This window comes from Rhincodon typus, chromosome 18 (genome assembly GCF_021869965.1).
Source record: "Rhincodon typus isolate 14 chromosome 18, sRhiTyp1.1, whole genome shotgun sequence".
Classification (NCBI taxonomy): Eukaryota; Metazoa; Chordata; class Chondrichthyes; order Orectolobiformes; family Rhincodontidae; genus Rhincodon; species Rhincodon typus.
In genome coordinates, this window is record NC_063349.1 from 5,626,065 (window position 1) to 5,649,229 (window position 23,165).

Sequence of the window (23,165 nt, forward strand, 5' to 3'; positions counted from 1 at the left end):
GAATTTAAGTTGCATTTAGAAATGCTGCTTAAGACCACAAACCCCAAACTGATGAGTCAAACTCATTGCTTAAGTATGGGGACTGGTGTTCTTGCAAATCTAGGACATTAACTGTTTGGACACAACGATCATCAAAACCCAGAAAATAGCACTAACAATTTCAGCATAGCTTATAACCTACTCCCCACCACGATGCACCCCTCTTAAAGAATGTTTCAGAAAAAATGCAAGACTATGCCACCAAAAGCAAGTGCCCAAGGGGCTGTTCCAAAGTAACCTTTTACAACACATTTGAAGAATTTTAGTATTTAGGGGAGTTCTGTTCTGTAATTGTAGGTTTGTCTGTGAAGGGTCTAACTTATGGCCTATAAAAAGCAGCAATAGTAGGGCAGCACGTTTAGACAGGATCTTTTAGCTGAACTGCAGCTGTGCTCAATATCGTATTATCAAGGGGGAAGAAAGCATTTTGTGTTTTGTGGATTTTTGTTTTCAAAAGATCGCTCGTGAACTGCGGGTGAAAATCTCATATCGTATGTTTGTGTCATTCCTCTGTGCCCACAGCCCCCTCCCACCCCTAAATAAGTTTAATGGAGCCAAAAGTGTAACAAACTAAAACTTTGCAGCACTTTAGTGTTGAAAAAATTCTATTTCTGAAGCCATTAATGTACGAGATCCCAATGCATGCCTTTCAATATAACAGTAACACCTGCTATATGTAACACGTTTTAGAAATGTGCAAAACTAATGGGCTGAAGCTGACTTTAATGATACCATTGGTGAAAACATTGAGTATAATTCTTGCCAACTTCACTTATGGTCCTATTCTGTTTCTAAGAGAAATTTTCATGGATATTCCATCCTCTCAGATCTTTGAGCTGGCAGATATCTCCAAGATAAATCCCTAATATGACAATGTTTTCTAATAGCTTCCTGTTTCACTGTGACTGATGACCAGTTTAGTATCCATCCAAAAGTGAAATGACAGCATTGCAAGTTGGATCTGAATACCATGTTAAAGTAAAAGGTGCCCCTACTAGTAGCCCTTTTGTGCCCTTTGTAGATTTCAAATGTATCTGTATTAACAACCAGAAGGTGCACTATATGAGCCGCTAATGTTCCCTGCGTGTGCTCATACAGATTTTGGGCCATTGTAGATGGACTCTCACACCCAAGTGCTGGAGATAGCAATAGTACTGCAGAGACCTTAACTGTGTGTGTGGGTCTCTCTCTCTCTCGCTCTCTCCCCCTTGGAGGAAAATGTATCCCCACTTCAACAGAAATCTACAACTGATTTTAAGACCACTGTTACTGGAGGCTACAGCAAAACTTAAAGTGGCATCCAAGGCAGGCTTGGCGAAACAATGCTGACAAAATGGGACCATACTTTATGATTCCTGGATCCATATAAAGTGGAAATTAGCGGTGATTGTGCCATTTCCATGTGCCATTGCCCTTTCTGCCCCTTCGCCAACATTGTTGTTTGCTTCAACCAGCCTTTCTATGCCCCTTCATCTCTATCCAGCCTTATTTGCACATCATATTTCCTCTCCTATAACCAGGTACATTCATTACTAACTATTCTACCCTTCCTTTCAGTTCCATCCATTTCAGACACTTACTCCCTTCTGCTCCGTAACAGCGCTGTCCAACAGCTAATGTAACTGGATCGATGGCAGGAGACCTCCAATGCAGAATCTGTAGTCCTGGTCAGGGTGTATTGTAATAGCAGAAACCAAATCTTATTCTGGAGCATTGCCTGTGAAATTCTTGGACAGCGCGATCCAGCTTTTATTAGCAAACACTGACGCACTGATGTCCCAAATCATTGAACATTAGTTGTGAAATGTCAGCCAAGTGTAGTCAACAAAGCTGATTGTAAAATATAAAGTGAATTGTACACCTCTGAATCTATGCAAATTGTTAAAATGGAGCAAAGGACATCTTTAGACCCTCTGCAAATCCAGCTATTTTAAAAAGTGAACTAGTCTCTTGAAAGACATTGGAGGTATGATTAGTAAGTTTGCAGGTGACACCAAAATTGGAGGTGTAGTGGACAGCGAAGAAGGTTACCTCAGAGTACAACAGGATCTTGATCAGATGTGTCAATGGACCGAGGAGTGGCAGATGGAGTTTAAATAAGGTGCTGCATTTTGGAAAGACCAATCAAGGCAGGACTTATACACTTAATGGCAAGGCCCTGGGGAGTGTTGCTGAACACCTTGGAGTGCAGGTTCATAGTTCAGTGAAAGTGGAGTCACAGATAGATACGATAGTGAAGAAGGCGTTTGATACGCTTGCTTTTATTGGTCAGTGCATTGAGTATAGGAGTTGAGAAGCTATGTTGTGGCTCTACAGAACATTGATTAGGGCACTTCTGAAGTATTGTGTGCAATTCTGGTCTCCCTGCTATAGGAAGGAAGTTGTGAAACTAGAAAAGGGTTAAGAAAAAATGAGGATATGGCCAGGGTTGGACCGTTTGAGCTATAGGGAGAGGCTGAATAGTCTGGGGCTATTTTCCCTGGAGTGTCGGAGGCTGAGGGGTGACCTTATAGAGGTTTAGAAAATCATGAGGAGCATGGATATGGTTAATAGGCAAGGTCTTTTCCCCAGGGTAGGGAATTGCTAGAGGGCATAGGTTGAAGGTGAGAGGGGAAAGATTTAAAAAAGGACCTGAGGGTCAACTTTGTCATGCAGAGGGTGGTGTGTGTATGGAATGAGCTGCCAGAGGAGTGTTGGAGGCGGGTACAATTACAACGTTTAAAAGGCATCTGGATGGGTATATGATTAGGAAGGGTTTAGAGGGATATGAGCCAAACGCTGGCTAGAATTGTATGGGATATGTAGTTGGGATGGATGAGTTGGACTGAAGGGTCTGTTTCTGTGCTATCTCTTTGTGAATGATGACCTGTAATGAGTATTGATGCCAAAAGTTGAGGCATTATGCATATGTGCTACCCCAGCCTCAGTGGAAATCAGGTTGGACTCAGTTGGTTTTTTCCACAAATATAGACCTTATCCTGATAGGGCTTATTTGGTTTTCCTTTGTATTAGAACTTTAGAATGCCAATTGTAGATTATTGATATCATTTTAATATTGTTGGCCTGTGTTCACTGATTCTCCTGTAATTGTTTCTATTGAATTGATTAGTTATTTTAGAGTCAGTCTATTAAAATAGTTGTATTCTTTCCCCTATCACAATATTCTTTTATAAGCAGATCTGAAAATGCGATGATTAAAAAGGTGTGAGATCATCCATTGTTGTTTGTTCCTTTTGAAAATGAACTTGTTTTATTCATTTAAAACACAAACTGGTTGCATTTTCTGAGTGCTTCTGAGAATTCACTTCATTAATTTTTCAGGTACTTAACCAGACTGAAAGCCATCGGCGCCGTGTACTGCAAGAAGCAGCGAAAAGCCTACGAAACTGGCAAGTGAAGGTTGTGAAAATGAAGGCGATCTATCACACGCTGAACCTATGCAACATTGATGTGACCCAACAATGCCTGATTGCAGAAACTTGGTGTCCAGTCGCTGATATGGATAGAATCAAGATGGCACTCAATCAAGGCAAGGTGAGCAGCGAACTGTGAATAATGTTCATGGTATCTGGAAGCTGTTAGGAAGGGATTTCCAGAGCAAGTTCCTTGGAAATAGGATTAACCCAGTTGCTAGTCAAATAAACATGTTTCTTATGGCAGCTACACGTGCCAGCTGTTTTTACTTCACTCAAATGTCCCTAGAGCTAGCAGAAATTTACTCTTTTTTTTTATTCTGATGGTCACAACATCCTTGCAGGATATTCAATGAAGAAACATGAATTAACAAGAAAGCTGTTGTATCATAAAAGCATTGTGCTGCAGGTTTTGATTTGATTTGATTTGATTTGATTTATTATTGCCACATGTACCTAGATATAGTGAAAAGTCTCATTTTGCATGCAGTACAGGCAGATCGTAACGTACAAAGATCACAGGGTGATTGAATAGAGTGAGGAATAAGTTACGGCTGTAAAGAAGGTGCACAAAAAGCAAAATCAACACTAGGTTTGAAATTTGAGAGATCCATTCGCATGTATAATAACAATTGGGAAGAAGCTGTTCTTAAATCAGTTGGAACGCGTGTCTAAGCTTTTGTATCTTCTGCCTGACGGAAGAGGCTGGAAGCAATTATAACCAGGGTGGGAAAGGTCTTTGGCTGCCTTTTTTTTTTTTTGTTTTGTTTTTTTGAGGCATCCAGAAGTGTAGATGGAGTCAATGGATGGAAGGTTGGCTTGAGTGATGGACTGGACTGTGTTTATAACTTGCTGTAGTTTCTTATGTTCCTGGATGGAACAGTTGCCATGATGCATCCAGATAGAATGAAGAGAGTTGGGTTGGATTTTGTTGTAAAAGAGGGCTCACTTTTTTTTTCCACTTATGGTAGTAATTCCAAGTGAGAGCAGATGTAGCATTCAAAGTGAAACTCCAGTTGTTACTTTTCTGTAAACTGCGCAAAATTAGCAGCTCACCATCTGGCTTCCTGCTCGAATGAATTAAGCGCAGTCTTGTTCCTGTATTGAGATTATCCTGTACAGAGGAAGTTCACCATAGAAACATAGACAAGTCAGAAATAGGAAGATATTACACCAGGTCAGACTCAACAGCAATTCAAGGTGATAAATGGGAGGTTTATATTGCATTGCCTGTAACAGTATGAGACATGGTCAATAAACCTGGTGAGTTGCAGATGTAATTAAGCGCACAAGAATGCGATGTTGTGTTAATGGAGACTTGACTCAAAAAAAAAATGGACCTGTGTACTAAATATTCCTGGGTACATGTTCAGTAGAGATAGGAAAGGAAGAAGGTGGGGGTGGGTGGTATTAATTTGGGAGATTATTATACTAACTGGGCCAAGCACAGAATGTATTTATTAATTTAGGTGTCACTACACTACTGAGTGCACTCCACATGACAGCTGCTATAGGAAAGATATGCAATGCAAATTTGAAGGGAAGTTAGAGAAGTGCGTGAAATATTTTAATAACATTTAAATTTATACTTTCATATATTTAAGTATGATAGTGAAAATGGAGGAGACGACAAATTGTTTCCAGGAGTATTCAGTGGAATTTTCTTGGCCACTATGTTTCTGATTCTGAGGAACTGGTTCTGGGAAATGAGACTGATAAATTAGTTCATGTGTCAGTATGGGAACATGTAGCAAGCAGTGATGTTAGTGTCATAAGGTTTGCATTGGCTGCAGAGAATGTCAAGGGCAAATTTAAGTATTTTTTTAAAATACTGAATTGGGTGTAACAAATTTCAGTGACACGAGAATGAACCTGTCCAAGGTAAATTTAGAACGAAGGAGCTGATAAGACTGTAACAGAGCAAGGGCTAACCTTCAAACAGTAGATGATCTGGATGCAGTTGAGGTACATTCCATAAAGAGCAAAGCCAAAGCCCATGGAGGTACAGAGTCAATGGAAGCATTAATACGATATTTTTTTGGAATTTTTTTTTTTGGTGACGTTGTTGTTTCCCAACTCCTGGCCAGGCGGTCCTGGTTCAAGTCCCACCTGCAGGGAAAACACTAACTGTATGATGGAAGAGAGAGAAAACAAGCTGAAGTAGAAAAAGGAGAGATGTCAGATTAGTAGTGCATATGAAAACCAGTCTGAGAGCAGTTTAAAAAAAGTGAAATGATGAACGAAACAAGGGAAGTGTATGAGAATAGACTAAGAGCTAGCCTAAAAGGAAATCCAAACATCTTCCAGATGCATAGAAGTGGTAAAAGAAGTCAATTAGGGTTCAATGCAGACTTGATCAAATGCATTGAGGCAGGGGGCATGGTTGGGTTACTAAATGAATACCATGCATTTGATGTTACCAAGATTGAAGGTACTACTGGATTTATACTGAATGAGGAGGCAGATATTGGGGAAGCCAGAAGTGACAGTGGTCTCAGAACACCTGGCTGTAGTTAAAGTTGGAAAGTCACCAGTCAGGTACTATCTACCTGAAGATGGTGAGGGTAGTAAGGGATGAAATTGTGGAAGCCATACTCTCAAACATCCTGCCACCTCACATTGTTAGTACAAAAGTGGTGCCAGAGGATTGCAGAATTACAAACTTCATACTTTTTTTTTCTCAAAAGGGCATAAAGACAAATTCGGCAAGCGCAGGTCTGTAAGCTGAGCTTCTCGGTGGGAAAGCTTTTAGATATGAAAATCTAAAGGTGATGATTGTTTGACAACTGGTGATTCATTAAGAAAGTCAGAATTGGAATAGTTAATGGAATTGTATTTGGAAAAAACTTAATTGAGCTTTTTAAAAAGGCAACCATGACAGATGGTGAATTAATGCAGTTGTTGTGGTGTACATAACCTCTCCAAAAAAAGCCATTTGATAAAGTAACACAAAGCTGTCCAGCAAAGTTATAACCCAAGGAGGCAAAGAGTCAATGGAAGCAATTTATTTTTTCAGAGAAGTCTTGTGGTGCCAGGAGACTCTAATTTATGTCCCACCTATTCCAGAGATGTGTGATACCATCTCTGAACAGGATGTTTAGACAATTTTGAATGAAACAGTGAGTATTGATAAATGTTCGTTTTTCCATACTGAAAGGAGTTATGTAGTGGGAGTCCCCAGACATTGGTATAAGGGTCCCCACTTTCTTTGCATTATGATTGTGCTCTGTACTTCATATTCAAGCCAATTCCAAAATTGACAGATGGCACAAAAACAAAGGTTTTGATTTGATGATTATTATCATGTGCCTAGGTACAGCGAAAAGTTTTGTCTTGTATGCAGGACGAGCAGGTCATACTATACAATGTGCATTAGGGTGATTGAACAGAGTGAGGAATTCAATGTTACAACTGCAGAGGAAGGTGCACAGACAACGAGATCAATATTATGTTTAAAATGTGAGATGTCTGTTCAGAAGTCTAATAATGGTGGGGAAGAAACTGTTCCTGACTCTGTGTATACAAACTTTTATATCTTCTGTCTTCTGCCCAGTGGAAGAGAGTATAACCAGGGTGGGGAGGCCTTCACGAGGACAGACTGGTGGAGTGGCAGTGAGGTGATGAAATTTTAATTTTGGAGAAATGTGAACAATTTCTTAATGTTAGGACAAAGTCTGGAGGAATGCACCATTTCCCTAGTCCCACTACTCCTCCAATCACAACATAAAACAACAATAGTGCTTCCAGCTATCAATGTGACCATTTAAATCCTTTATCAACTATCAGGTTTGAAGCATCAAGAGCTTTCAACAGACTTTCTTAATAAACCAATAATTATATATTTATTATCAAAGCAAACCTTGTGAAGATGCAATAATTGGTTATCATACACAGTCAGTCAATTAGAAATATAAATGCTTATTCTTCTATGCATCTTCAACACAGTCATTGCACCCACTAGCACACTGTCACTGCGCTTGGTGACAAAGAAGTCTTTACTCTTGTTGACTGATGAATGAAACGTACTGTTTTCTTATTTTTCAGGAACGCAGTGGTTCCAGTGTTGACCCCATCATGACTGTAGTGCAGACCCAAATGGCTCCACCCACCTTCAATAGGACCAATAAATTCACAGCTGGCTTTCAGAATATTGTGGATGCGTATGGAGTTGGGACATACAGAGAAATGAACCCTGGTAACTAAACTTCAACATTTTTTTGTTTTGTGTACCCTGAACAGTAAATAGTAACGTGAGCAAAATTGGTTTACTATTCTTAGGCAAGTGTGAACTGCCTGTACTAAATAACAGACATCGACCCAATTCTAAATGCCTTGAAACCGAACATATGATGCATGAGATAACAAAGCGTAGAGCTGGATGCACACAGCAGGCCAAGCAGCATCAGAGGAGCAGGAAGGCTGACGTTTCGGGCCTAGACCCTTCTTCAGAAATGGGGGAAGGGGGTTCTGAAATAAATAGGGAGAGAGTGGGAGGCGGATAGAAGATGGATAAAGGAGAAGATAGGTGGAGAGGAGACAGACAGGTCAAAGAGGTTGGGGTGGAGCCAGTAAAGGTGAGTGTAGGTGGGGAGTTAGGGAGGGGATAGGTCAGTCCAGGGAGGATGGACAGGTCAAGGGAGCGGGATGAGGCTAGTAGGTAGGAGATGGGAGTGGGGCTTGTAGTGGGAGGAGGGGATAGGTGGGAGGAAGGACAGGTTAGGGAGGCGGGGACAAGCTGGGCTGGTTTTGGGATGCGGTAGGGGGAGGGGAGATTTTGAAGCTTGTGAAGTCCACATTGATACCATTGGGCTACAGGGTTCCCAAACGGAATATGAGGTGCTGTTCCTGCAACCTTCGGGTGGCATCATTGTGGCACTGCAGGAGGTCCGGGATGGACATGTCGTCTAAGGAATGGGAGGGGGAGTTGAAATGGTTCGCGACTGGGAGGTGCAGTTGTTTAGTGCGAACCGAGCGTAGGTGTTCCGCAAAGCGGTTCCCAAGCCTCCACTTGGTTTTCCCGATGTAGAGGAGGCCACAATGGGTACAGCGGATGCAGTATACCACATTAGTAGATGTGCAGGTGAACATCCGTTTGATGTGGAAAGGCTTCTTGGGGCCTGGGATGGGGGTGACGGGAGAGGTGAAGGGGCAGGTGTACCACTTCCTGCGGTTGCAGGGAAAAGTGCCAGATGTGGTGCGGCTGGAGGGGAGTGTGGAGCGGACAAGGGAGTCATGGAGAGAGTGGTCCCTCCGGAAAGCAGATAAGGGTGGGGAGGGAAAAATGTCTTTGGTGGTGGGGTCGGATTGCAGATGGCGGAAGTGTCGGAGGATGATGCGCTGGATCCGGAGGTTGGTGGGGTGGTACGTGAGGATAAGGGGGATTCTGTTTTGGTTATTACTGCGGGGAAGGTGTGTGAGGGATGTTTTGCGGGAAATGCAGGAGACGCGGCCAAAGGCGTTCTCGACCACTGAGGGGGGGGAAGTTGCGGTCTTTGAAAAATGAGGACATCTGAGATGTTTGGGAGTGGAATGCCTCATCCTGAGAGCAGATGCGGCGGAGGTGAAGGATTTGAGAATAGGGGATGGCATTTTTTTGCAGGAAGGTGGGTGGGAGGAGGTGATATCTAGGTAGCTGTGGGAGTCGGTGGGCTTGAAATGAATATCGGTTTCCAGGTGGTTACCAGAGGTGGAAACAGAGGTCCAGGAAGGAGAGAGAGGTATCCGAGATGGTCCAAGTGAACTTAAGGTTGGGGTAGAAGGTGTTGGTGAAGTGGATGAACTGTTCGAGCTCCTCGTGGGAGCACAAGGCGGCGCCAATACAGTCATCAATGTAACGGAGGAAGAGGTGGGGTTTAGGGCCAGTGTAGGTACGGAAGATGATGCATGTCAGAAATGTCTTTGGTCTTTTCATATCGATGCTAACAGAGTGACAGGGCTCAACTGTACCACAGAATATTCATTTTCCACATTCCTACTTCTTTTTTCCCTACTGGTGGATGATGATAAGATTTAGGTTTTGATTCTGCATCTATTCATCACTTATATTTCAAAGTTGAAAGCCTTCAGCATTAATGAACTTGATTGTTGCTTTTTTCAATATGTTAAATATATTGTATCATTATAAATTTGCCAACGTTCTCCTAATACTATCCCATGGTAAGCAATAGTTTGAGAGATGTCCTGCTTTGTTTCTCCAGCTCCCTATACAATCATCACCTTTCCGTTTCTGTTTGCTGTCATGTTTGGCGATTGTGGACATGGAGCAGTTCTGCTGGGTTTTGCACTTATCATGATCATCAATGAGAAAAAATTTGCTGCCCAGAAAGGCGGCAATGAGGTGGGTGAAACCTTTTGACGAGTTTGGCATGCACTTTTAGGAGCAGCATAACTGGTGGCATGGTGGCTCAGTGGTTAGCACTGCTGCCTCACAGCGCCAGGGACCTGGGTTCGATTCCAACCTTGGGTGATTGTGCAAACTCCACACAGACATTCTCCCCATGTCAGCATGGGTTTCCTCCGGATACTCAGGTTTCCTCCCACAGTCCAAAGATGTGCGGCTTAGGTGGATTGGTCATGCTAAACTGTCCAGGGATGTGCAAATTAGGTGGATTAGACATGGGAAGTGCAGGGTTACAGGGAAAGGTTAGAGGTATGGGTTTGGGTGGGGATGCTCTTTGGAGGGCTGGTGTGGACCTGTTGGGCCAAATAGCCTGTTTCTACACTGTAGGGATTCTATATCCTATGTATGAATTGCACTAGCCATACAAATACAATGGCTGTGTAAGCAGGTCAGTGGTTTGGAATACTGCTGTGAGTAACTTGCCTCCCTCCCTCCTGAAAGCCTGACCACCATCTACAAGGGACAAGTCAGGAGTGTGATGGAATACTCCCTGCTTGCCTGGATGGATGCAGTTCTAACAACACTCAAATGTGACACCATCTAGGACAAAGCAGCCCACTTGACAGGCACCACATTCACTCCCTCTGCTGTCAACGTTCGGTACACACTGCTGCCACTATCTACAAGATGCACTGCAAAAATTCAATCAAGATCCTCTGATCTGGGTACCTTCCAAAGCCATGACCGTTTCCATCTAGAAGGATAAGGGCAGCAAATAATCAAGTAATCTGTTCTATTCCTTTTGAGCTTCTAAATTTTGTTCATTCACAACAATTTTAGATAGGTAGAACGATATAATTGGTAGGAAGTTAATTCCCTCCCTACAGCCACGGCATACAACTAAAAAAGAAGCCTTAAACTGCTTTTGTTGCTCCAAATTCAGATCTGGAACACCTTCTTCAGTGGACGTTACCTCATCCTGTTGATGAGTATATTTTCCATTTACACGGGATTCATCTACAATGATTGCTTTTCAAAATCTTTCAACATATTTGGATCCTCGTGGCATGTTGGGGCCATGTTTCGCAATGGAAGTTGGAAGTAAGTCTCAACACCAATGCCAGGTGATAAAACATCATTCGGTCATTAATTGCTGAGAATCTCAGCGATGTGAGATCAGATGATAATTGCTCAAATTTGGTGAGGTGCAATAAAACAGTGACACTTGATGTTTGAGTTATTTCCTCTGGGATGGGATCCTCCCAACGGTCCACAGTAATTAGAGTGAAGATTAGTGAACCTGGCATTTTATATCCAAGTCCCTGTCGATGTCCGGCTAAAAGAAATGAGTGAAATCCCATAGAATTGCAACTCCTTTTGTTGTTCTTCGACGATATTCGAATACTGACTTTATTTTCTAAAGAGGTTAGAAGTTTTGTAGGATTTGAAGCTTTCTCAAAAGCAACTGATGGTCAGCCACCACCTGCAAATTCCAAGTGTTCTCAACGAGAACCTTTACGTGTCACCTTTTGTACCCCAAGTTAGAACAGAAAATGTTCAAGAAGGTTGACTCAGTCCAGCAATCTCCCAATGGATATCATCAGTAAGTCTGACTGCTGGTGTAGTTCTCTTTTACATAACCTATTCACATCGGACCCTTCAAATAAAGGCAAAATACTGCAGATTCTGAAGTCTGAAACAGACCATGTTGGAGGAACTCCTGGAGAAGACTCATGATGGACTTGAAATGTTAATTTTGCTTCTCTGTCCACAGATACTGCCCAGACTTGCTGAGTTTCTCCAGTACTCTCCATTTGTTACATCTGACCATCTCTGCATTGAAATTGTGGTCGCTTGTTTTTGTATTTAAGGCTGAGTTTGGACCCAGAAGCCACCCTGTGAACTTAACATCTGAGGTTCCGTCCTCAGCATAAATAGTTTCTCCCCTTCCTTCACTTTTGAAGGTGCAGAATGATCCACAACTGTGAGCTGTCTGATACCTCGGGCAAATGTTTCTGTATCAGGTCAGACAATGAATGAGATTTTCACTCTGTGCAAGTTCGTTTGGGCTGAGTTATAATTGGGGCCTTTAATAGGCTAGTAGGCTATTCAGCTACAGGGTTCTATTACAACCCATGCCTGAAATGTTGCCTAATCTCCCCACACTCCCATTTTGAAAAGGAGAGTCATTCAAAGTAGGAACCAGGGCTAAATTTATATCTGCCCCATTCGAGTTGTTAAAGACCATTGTAACTTTATACTTCTGCATAGAGCTATCTATCACAAACAAACTCTTTTTATTCAGAAGGTGGTATTACGAAGGTTGAACTGCACCCATACAGTTGTCAATTGTCCTTCCATGATAATAGCAGTTTTTAATTCTGATAACAGACATTTAAAACCTGGGTCACTAATGTCTCCGTTTGAATAGTTCATGTTCTCCATTCCTCCATTGCCTCATTGCTCCAGATCTCTGTAAGCTACTCCTGCCCTTTCATTTATTATCCTGCCTTTTTACCTTTTGTGCTTTCCACCGCACTTTACCCCAAAATTTGATGACTGCACCTTCAACCTTTCTGTCTCTTCATCTCTCTCCTCCTTTAAGACCGTACTTAAGGCCCAAATCTCTGACGAAGCCTTTGACCCCTTTCACAATCTCTTTCCGCTCTGTGCCCCCTTCAGCTTATGCCGATGTGCAGCATCTTGGCAATTTTCTATTAAAGGTTCCAAGCTAATAGAAATCTTTGCCATAAGTATTAATTTGGTGGTCTTCCTCTGGGCTAATTCCAGGACTTTGAAATCCTCTGTTACGTTTGACATATTTTTTTGTCTGCCTTTAACCCAAAAGTGTGATAACTCCTTGTCTTTTTTTTCATTCTTTGTGCAGTAACCATGTTATTGAAAACAATCTATTGCTCCAGTTAGATCCTGCAGTGCCTGGAGTGTTCTCTGGCAATCCATACCCATTTGGTATTGACCCGGTGAGGAATAATACATAATTACTCCATTCTTTCTGATGTTAATTATGAAATGGTTGCTGCATTACTGCAAGTTTCCTTTTTTTTTCCATTTCTCATTGAGTTTCTCTTAAAGGTAAGTCGTGGGTATGACTCAGTTTGCAAAGGGATATAGACAGATTAAATGACTGGGCAAAAATTTTGTGGCTGGAACATTATGGGGCAAAAGAAAAGGTTTGGCAGGAAGAATAAAGGAGTAGATTTTTTTTTTAAAATTTGCAGCAAGACTGCAGAAAGCATAGGGATTTGAGAGTCCTCATCCATGAATCACAAAAAGCTAAGATCCAAGTTCAGCAGATAATAGGGAAGGCAAAAGGGATATTGGCCTTGATTTCAAAAAGGAGCAATATAAAAGTAGGGAGGTTTTGCTAAAACTATACAAGGTACTAGTAGAACACACCTGGGATACTGTGAAAAGGTTTGGGCCCCTTATCCAAGAAAAGATGTACAGGCATTGGGTGCAGACCAAAGAGGATTCATTAGGCTGATACCAGTCATGGAGGAGGGTCTGTCTTATGGAGGGAGGCAGAGTAGTGGGCCTGCACTTGTTGGAATACAGAAGAATGAGACCTTATTGAAGCATAGAAGATTCTTAGAGGACTTGACAGGGTAGATGCAGAGAGGTTGTTTCCCCACGGGGGAGAGCCTAGGACCAGAGGACATAATCTCAGATTCAGGGGTTGCGCATTTAGCATGGATATGAGGAGGAATTTCTTCCCTTGGTGGTGATTCTGTGGACTTTTTTTTTACCACAGAGGGCTGTTAAGTCTTGGTCATTAAATATATTCAAAGCTGAGAGTTTTTTTTTTAAATCAGGAAGGGAATCGAACATTATGTTGGAAAAGTAGGAAAGTGGAGTTGAGGATTATCATATCAGCCGGAGCAGAGCAGGCCTGATGGGCTGAATGGCCTACTTCTGCTCTGTCTTATGATCTTAACCAAATGACCAAATCATTATCATTAAATGAAGTGATGAGCTTGGGGCATTTGGCATGCATTTGGCAATCTACTCGAACCAAAACACCAAGTCGATTTAATGAGAGAGATATTAGGAACCGCCAATCCTGGAGAATCCGAGATAACAAGGTGTAGAGCTGGGTGAACACAGCAGGCCAAGCAGCATCAGAGGAGCAGGAAAGCTGATGTTTTGGGTCTGGACTGAACAAGGGTCTGGACCCTAAACGTCAGCTTTCCTGCTCCTCTGATGCTGCTTGGCCTGCCGTATTCATCCAGCTCTACACCTTGTTATCTCAAAATCATTTTAATGACCAGCCCATAACTGGATAAGGAACAGTAAAGGGGTAAGGTGTGTAGTCACAGTAGATACATCGGTTGAGGACACAGAGAAAGGAATTTAATGCAATGATGCTTGAGTTTACACACACATCAGTGATGCAAATTATAATCTCCAAATTACTTTTGACTTCACCTCCAACAGCTAGTAATAAATATCCTTTATTATTCCAAAGATTTGGAATATAGCTTCAAACAAGCTAACCTTCCTCAACTCCTACAAGATGAAGATGTCAGTCATTCTCGGTATCATACAGATGATCTTCGGTGTGGTCCTCAGTATTTTTAATCACGTGTAAGTGCAAGAGATTATTCCAGGTTTATTTATGTAGAGAGATATTTATATATCATAAAAATCGAAAGAACTGCACATCTTGTAAATATGAAACTAAAGCAGAAATTGCTGGAAAAGTTCAGCAGGTTTGGCAGCATCTGTGGAGAGAAATCCGAGTTAAAGTTTCAGGTCGAGTGACCCTTCCTCAACCCAAAACGTTAACTTTGATTTCTGTCTACAGATGTTGTCAGACCTGCTGAGCTATTCCAGCAATTTCTGCATTTATATATCATGTTCTTTGTGACCACATTTTCCCAAACACGTTAGACCTAGGGAAATATTTTGAGATATAATCACTGGTAAACAGATAAACCTCTGTGTCTGACAAAGGTAAAAGCAGGAAAGGGGTCATCTTTCATTGGGTTTATTCATAATACTCAATCCAAGAATACTTCCCCTTCTACATGCCTAAAGTACTCCTCAAGTAGAAACTGCTCCTTATGAATTATTTTTAATCAACATGTCATGTCGCAATTTTGTCGAAGTGGGTTTCCAGGCAAAAACTTCTCGCTCGGAGGTACGGACATAGCCACTGAGCTACAAGCCCCCTAAATTGATTTTTGTATATGCGCCTAACTTTTTCCCCAAACAGGATCAGTTATCCTTAATCTGATGAGAGCCTGCACATTGACAGATTCAATCCACACCACAGTACTCCTAATATTAACAATCACTTGTAATGTAGCTGCCAGTTTCCACACATCATCGTCCACTGATTATTTAGCAGTGAGGTAAAGGCCACATCTACCCTGGTTATCCAGTTGAAAAATCATTTTTGCATAGAAATTAGGGTGACTTCCTTTCTCCTGTTTTGATGCAGTCTCATTAGCCCATTAGAAAGACAGGTAGGTTCAAAGGTTAAAGCAGTCTGAAAGTTGGCATCTTTGATTCAGCAATGCTGAGGAGACACTGCACTGAGGTGTCAGCTTGAACTATTTGAACAGGTTTCTGGAACAGGAATTGATCCCATGATCTTCCGACTTGGATGAGTGCAGCTCCAACAATGTGCAGGAAGACTGGTGCTATCCAGGACAGAGCAACTTGATTTGATGTACGCATCTTCCATTGGCGAATTCTCCCTCAAAATCTTCCTAATCCATGATTTGGACCACATAAAGAGTAGGTTTTACACAGGAGCATTCACCTTCAAGCCGCACACAATCCTGGTTGGAATTACCTAGCTATTCCTCTGCTGGCACTGGGTTAAAATCATAGAACTCCTTCCCTCAACAGCACAGTTAGTGTACATGTACTGGATGGACAGTAATGGTTTAAGAAGCCAGCTTATTACCAACTTTCTGAGGATGAATAGGAATGATCAATAAATGCTGGCCCTGCCAGCATGCTTCTGAATATATAATCATCTCCAATGTACCATAATCATCATCCCTTTGCTCATTTATAGATAAATTAAGGATATCCTACACTTGTCCTTCATAATCCCTTCTTTTTAACTGATTTTAGCCCATTCAGTATTGCAACTGCCTCCTCATGACTTTGACAGCGTTATCCTTGGTAAAGAGAGAGACAAATACTCATGTCAAAAAATGTTTGCGTATAAGGCCATTGTTTTTAGTCTTTAATCACCCTAAACCTGCCTCTTGCTATCCTTTTACCATTTATTTGCTTGTAGAAGATTTCTGAATTTCATGTCATGTTACCCGCCAGTATCCCCTTATATTATCTTTGTTTCTCTTCTTCCCTTTCCTCACTTACTCATTGACCTTTTTATTGTACGCATGATTTCACTCACACATTCCTTACCTAGGCAGCTCTGGCATTTGTTACCCTACCTGTCCCTCATTTTGGCAAAGTATGTCGACTACACCTGCGCCAGCTCCTGCAGCAAGTCCCCTTTAAAGATTGAGTCAGTTAATGTTGTTTTGCTTCAACGTCTTTAAGAAAATAGTGACGGTATATTAGTTTAGCATTGAGGCAAACAACATTTTGAATTTTTTTCAGAGTTCTTTTCTGTGGTCTGCCTGCTCTTTAGACCTGATCTCCCACCCTCAGTCCTGCGGTCCTACAGGCTTCCTCTGATTTCTGTCCCTGTCTACAGTCCCTCTTCACTGCCAAACCCCACCATCCTGCTGTTGGCTTCCTGTTCCTGCCCTCTGTAGTACATTTGAAGTCTCCAGTGTCTGCACCGTTTCTGCTTCACATTCTGAACTTGCACTGAAGTCAGCTTAATGACGGATTAGTTAATGTAGATCATTCAGTTGCACCTATCAGCTTTTTCCACTAGATGGAGTTTGATCAATTCTAAATTCATCAGCTGTGTATTTTAGCATAAATTTACAGAAATTTTATACTGTATTTCTGTTTTAAATGTATTTCATAACATTATTTTATCCATGAATGTGGGCATGCACACCAATTTAATTTAGTGGGTTAACGTTTTTATCTGAGGTCCTGAAGAAACCAACTGTATAGTATTTCTCTTCTGTTTTGCAATTTAATCTTATTTTAAGTTATTTTTGCCAGGAAAGCACAGTATTGTACATATTAAATAAAATATTTCAACCTGTACATGACTTTTCCAATGCAAGAAATGTGTAAAGAAACCAAACTCCAGTTTTAACTTCAGAAATCAGTGATTCACTGAGTCAGATTTTAGGAATCACAACTTTGAGAGGACTTATAATATTTGAAGGAAACTAACTATTTGATTCAAGCTTTTCCAATCAATCTGATTCCAGTTTACCCATGACACTTCCATTCTCCAGACAAAAAGTGGGTTCCTTTTCAATTAGGGTATTCTTGCTCTAGAATACTCATAACCCTTTTCTATAACTTAGCTAAACTTCATGATGATATGATCACTGTTCCCTAAGTTTTTTTCCCTATTGATGCTTCATCTATTTGGCCAACTTGACTCCAGAGCCGGAAAAACGTTACAGTTAAAGGCTATTCTTCTGAAGATGTTTCAAATGTGTCCAAATGAGTCAGCATTTGAGCAAGATTAGAAATGAGCAATCCCTTTTCATTGGAGGATGATAAATGTGAACATCATCTCGGGTGAATGCTTTGAAATTAACTGACCCTTGATCTGAAAGTATGTGTAGAGAAGGGATGTAAGTATTGGCCAGGATGCCAGGCAGGAGTCTTGCTTCTCTTCAAGTAGTATCTAAGAGGATAGGTGAAATCTCTGTTTATAATCCTATCTGAAAGATCATACCTCTGAGAGATCAGCATTTCCTTCGTGCTCTTCTGCTATGTTGGGTAGGCACAGAACATTTCATTGCATTATTTTAAGGAAGAAAAGGGGAAATCTCCATGGTGTAGTGTCTAATAATTATTACCCAACCAATATTTCTAAAGAATATTATCTGGACACTGTTGCATTGTTGTTTGAGAGTTCCTGCTATGTACAAATCAGGTACTGTTTCTGACATTAAAAATGTAAAACAGTATAAAGTTATAGATGTTACATATTTGGAAGGTGCCTCATTGGCTGAAAAGTGCATTGCATGTCTTAAGGTTGAGTGGTGGTATATAAATGCAAATATTTATACATTCATTAGTGAGACAAAATGTTCTTTACAAGGTCTTGATCTGACTATAACTTGTTCCTTCCTTTTTTCTGTTTTACAGATACTTTAAAAATAAGGTCAACATCATCCTTCAGTTTGTTCCTGAGATGATCTTCATTTTGAGTTTATTTGGTTACCTGGTCTTCATGGTTATTTTTAAGTGGTGTTTTTACCACGTTAAGAATTCTCAGATTGCTCCCAGTATTCTAATCCACTTCATCAATATGTTTCTGTTTAGTTACAATGATCCTTCTAACCAGCCATTATACGGTCATCAGGCAAGTGTGTGTTTTATTTGAGCTTCGACTAAAATTCAATTGCTGGTCGAATGACAGATAAAAATCCTCTATTATTCATATCCACATAGTGTGCTGCAAACATGCATTAGCATTTTCAGTTATTAAGCTATTTCTGGGTAATGGACCTAATCACATGCCAGATGACATAGATTTAGCATAAAAGCCAGAGGTTTTTGAGAGGATTTGAGGAGGTAATCTTTCACTCAGTGTGGTAAGGATTGTGCATACACTACTTAAAAGGACAGTAGAAGCAGAGATGTACAAAGAGTAAAACGTGGTTGACAAGGTAATTGAGGCATTGTAAGCAAGAGCTGGAGTGTGTACGGGATGGTTTTCTGGACCAATCCATTGAGAAACCATCTAGACATTGACCTGAGGACCAAATAAAAACTGACTGTAGAACTTTACATATATATGTGAAGAGAAAAAGACGGCTGAAGTCAAATGCAGAAACAGAGGGAATTTATAATGGGGAACACAGATGGCTGATCAACTAAATGCATTCTTGGGTTCCATGTTTGCAAAAATAGTAGAGTCATAGAATTGCACATCACAGGAACAGACCCTTCTGTTCAACTCATCCATGCAGACTAGAAATCCTAAATTAATCGAGTCCCATTTGCCAATATTTGGCCCATATCCCCTAAACCCTTCCTATTTATGTACCCATCCAGATGTCTCTTAAATGTAATTGCACCAGCCTCTGCCACTTCTTCTGGCAGCTCGTTCCATACGCCCATCACCCTCTGCCCCTAAGGCCCCTTTTTATATGTTTCCCCTTTCACCTTAAACCTATGCCCTTTAATTTTGGACTGCTCTAACTCGGGGGAAAAAGACCTTGGCTATTCACCCTATACATGCCCTCATGATTTTATAAATCTCTAAGGTCACGCCTCAGCCTCTGATGCTCCAGGGAAAATAATCCCAGCCTATTCTGCCTCTCTCTGTGGCTCAAACCCTCCAACACCTGCAATGTCCTTGTAAATCTTTTCCGCACACTTTCAAGTTTAAAGACATCTTTCCTATAACAGGGAGACTAGAATTGAATGCAGCATTCCAAAAGTGGCCTATTGATATCTTGCATAGCTTCAACATGACATCCCATTCCTAAACGCAATGCATTAACCAAAAAAAGGTCAAGTGTACCAAATGCTGCCTTCACTATCCTGTCTACCTTTTACTCCACCCTCAAGGAACTATGAACATGCACTCCAAGTTCTTTGTTCTGCAACATTCCCCAGGACCCTACCATTAAGTGTATAAATCCTGCCCAAAATGCAACACCTCTCATTTATCTAAAATAAAGTCCATCTGCCACTCCTCGGCCCATCTGATCAAGGTCCTTTTGTACTCTGAGATAACCTCCTTTACTCTCCCTTACGTGACCAATTTTGGTGTCATCTGCAAACTTATTAACCATACCTCCTATGTTCATATCCAAATTATTTATATAAATGACAAAAAGCGGCAGACCCAGCACAGATCCTTGCGGCATACTGCTGGTCACAAGCCTCCAGTCCAAGAACACACAGTACATATCAGAAATGTTGGAAACAGAGGAACTGAAGGAAATCTGTGTTAGTAGGAAAGTAGGACTGAATGCTGATAAATCCCCAAATAATCTACATACCAGAGTATTTAAGGAAGTGGTCCTAGAAATGTAGATGGTGGTCATTTCTCAAGATTTTATAGACTCTGTAACAGTTCGTATGGATTGGATAATGTAACCTCACTAATTTAAAAGGAGATGGTGTGAAAACAGAATTATAGACTTTTCTGTCTGACGTTACTAGTGGAGAAAACGTTAGTCTCTTATGAAAGGTTTAATAGTAGAACACTTGGAGAACAGTGGCAGCATCAACAGATTCAGCATGAATTTACAAAAGGGAATTCAGGCTTGACAAGTCTGCTGGAATACTGCTCAACAGGCACTGAGTGGAAATTCAATACCTCTCTCTCTAAATTAACTTCCTGTTTTTACAGCAAGAGATTCAAAGTTTTCTGGTGATTATTGCAATCATTGCTGTACCCTGGATGCTTTTTCTGAAGCCCTTCATTTTGCGATCGAATCATAAAAGAGCTCAACGCATGGTAAGAATAAAGATCATTGAAGCTGATGGTTTGTATGTCAGGAATTATAATGGGATGGACAACTCTAGGTACCATTTCTGTCTTTCTCTATCCTGATTATCTCTCAAATTGTCCAACTTGGTTAGTTCTATTCCCGTGACTGATCACTTTTCTTTGCCCCTCTGTAAGTACATATCCAGTTCCCTTTTGAAAGCCATTATGCTATCTGTCCCCATCACGATCAGGCAGTGCATTTCAGATCCAAACCTTTTGATGCATGAATAATTTTTGTTTGCAATTACCTTAGACCTGTGTCCTCTAGTTTTCACTCTTGACTAATGAGAACAGTTTGTCTCTCTGGCTAGTCTGTCTAGACCTTGAGTAATTGTTCCTTTTTCTTTTCATTCGTGGGATGTGGGCATCGCTGCTGTGTCAGCATTTCTTGCCCATCCCTCATTGCCCTTGAGAGGGTAGTGGTGAGCTGTAGTCTGTTTGCTACAGGTAGACCCACAGTGCAATTAGGGAGGGAGTTCCTGGATTTTGACCCAGTAACAGTTAAGGAACGGAGATATTTTCCCAAGTCAGGACAGTGAGTCAGAGATGAACCAGGTAAAGTTGAGAGAAGGAAGATAGATTCTACCTTTTCAATAAATATATTCTGTCTACCTTCATATTACCTCGTAGATGGTATATGTTTCTACCATTGAGTTTTGGTGGAGGGCATGAATGTTTGGGGATGTGCCAATCAATGGAGGCTCTTCTAGACTGTTGATGGAAATGCACTCATCCAGGCAATTGGAATGCATTCCATCACTCTCCTAACTTGTGCCTTGTAGATGGTGAACAGGCTTTAGGGAATGATGATGTGAGTTACTCACTGCTAATTCCTGAGTCTCTGACCCACTCGTGTAGCCAAAGCGCTTGTGTTGCTCATCCAATTAGCAGTAATCCCCAAGATGTTGACAGTAGGGGATTCAGTGATGGTAATATCATGAATGTCAAGGGCGATGATTAGAATCTCTCTCTTTTTTTTTATGGAGATGATCATTACCTGGCACTTGCATAGAACTTGTTACTTGTCATTTTTCAGCCCAAGCATGAACATTGTCCAGGTCTTGCTGTACTTAGACATGCTTCAGTATGTGAGGAGTCAGGAATGTTGCTAATCATTGTGCAAACATCCTCACTTCTGAGCTTATGAGGCAGGGATGTTCATTAACAAAACTGAAGTAGATTGTTGGACTTGTGATATTACACTGAGGAACTCCTGCAGAGATGTCCTGGAGTTGAGATGACTGATCTCCACGATCACAAACCTCTTTCTATATGCCAGGTGTGACTTCAGCCAGTCCCCACTGATTCCAGTTTTGCTTAATTCCTTGATGCCACACTTGCTTGAACGATATCAAGGGCTGTCACTATCACCTCACCTCTGGAATTCAGCTCTTTTGTCCATAACTGAGCCAAGGCTGTAATTAGGTCAGGAACCCAAACTGGGCATCTCTGAGCAGGTTATTGCTGAGAAGGTGCTGTTTGATAGCACTGTTGATGACCCCTTCATCACTTTACTGATGGTCGGGAGTGGCCGATGGGCTGGTAATTGGCCAGGTTGGAATTGTCCTGCTTGTGAACAGGACATACCTGGGCAATTCTCCAAATTGTTGGGTAGTGCCAGTATTGTAGCTATACTGGAGCAGCTTCTCTAGGGGCTTGTTTTCCTTCAGTATGTTCAATGGATGTGAATGCTGTAGACAAGATCAGCACTTAGTGTTTGTTATCGATTTGTCAGCTGAAACTGGACCACCTTCTTGAACAGAGATAGCAGGAACTGCAGATGCTGGAGAATCTGAGACAACAAGATGAACACAGCAGGCCAAGCAGCTTCAGAGGAGCAGGAAGGCTGACGTTTCAGGCCTAGACCCTAACCCTAACCCTAACCCTTCTTGAATAGCCAGTTTATAGTATACCCACAACACTGTTAGCACAGGTATTCCAGAATATTGACATAGTAACAGGAATGGAATAAACTGACCACCTTCTATAAGATATGGAATTGTAGGTGAATGGATATATTGCAAGTTGTAAATTCCTCTCAAAACCACGCACCATTCTGACTTTTACTTTAGATGCATTCGCATCACAGGCTATTATCTGTATTCCACCAACTGGTGCTGCTCTCGAAACCATCTGCTGCAATGATCATCCTGAAATTTAAAGTTTTTGAATAGAAATAATCTAAAGATTAGTCTTGCAGATTTCAAGTGACGGAGCTGTGACTATTTCCCCTGGCAATTTGTGGCACTGTCCTTGGGGAATAAAGAATGGAAACACAGTGACTTTAGAACAGTGGGTTTTGTAGATTGTGTGAATGGCTTCCACGTGTGTTTTGCCATTTGAAATTGCCAGAGAGCACCAGGTTAATTCTGTCAATTCCTGCTGAACCATTTCATGTTTTATAGAGCATGGATACTGCCCCTCTGGATTGTCAATGCACAGAAAACGATGGCGTCTGCAGCCTGTAGTTTAGCCTGAATAATTTGGGTTCAAGATAATCTAAAGCTAATACTATAGATCAATGCAGAGATGTATCTTTGCTATTTACATAATTTATTATTGAGTATTATTTGAAGTGTATGGCATTAGGCCTGTCCCCATTGGTAATGTACCCCGGAGTTACACAGGGATGGAGGTGTCCCCACTGGTACTGTACCCCGGGGTTACACAGGGACGGACGTGTATCCATCATATAGTTGGCAAAAATCTCTAGGACTGACAGGTAAAACTTTGGTTGACTAAACTTTAAGATAACAAGATGTAGAGCTGGATG

The 23,165-nt window shown here is 41.3% G+C and overlaps 1 protein-coding gene across 4 annotated transcripts in view; it reads left to right on the plus strand.

Annotated features, from left to right (window-relative positions):
* The window catches only part of LOC109930923 (V-type proton ATPase 116 kDa subunit a 4), a 72,283-nt gene that overhangs the window by 43,625 nt on the left and 5,493 nt on the right, over positions 1-23,165 (plus strand). For all 4 annotated transcript variants that reach the window (XM_048607922.1, XM_048607920.1, XM_048607919.1 and 1 more), the window contains exons 10-17: positions 3,361-3,573; positions 7,497-7,647; positions 9,650-9,789; positions 10,736-10,893; positions 12,680-12,773; positions 14,279-14,397; positions 18,031-18,247; positions 20,252-20,359. In XM_048607922.1, the coding sequence (XP_048463879.1) occupies positions 3,361-3,573; positions 7,497-7,647; positions 9,650-9,789; positions 10,736-10,893; positions 12,680-12,773; positions 14,279-14,397; positions 18,031-18,247; positions 20,252-20,359 (1,200 nt within the window). The remainder of the gene's footprint in view (positions 1-3,360; positions 3,574-7,496; positions 7,648-9,649; positions 9,790-10,735; positions 10,894-12,679; positions 12,774-14,278; positions 14,398-18,030; positions 18,248-20,251; positions 20,360-23,165) is intronic.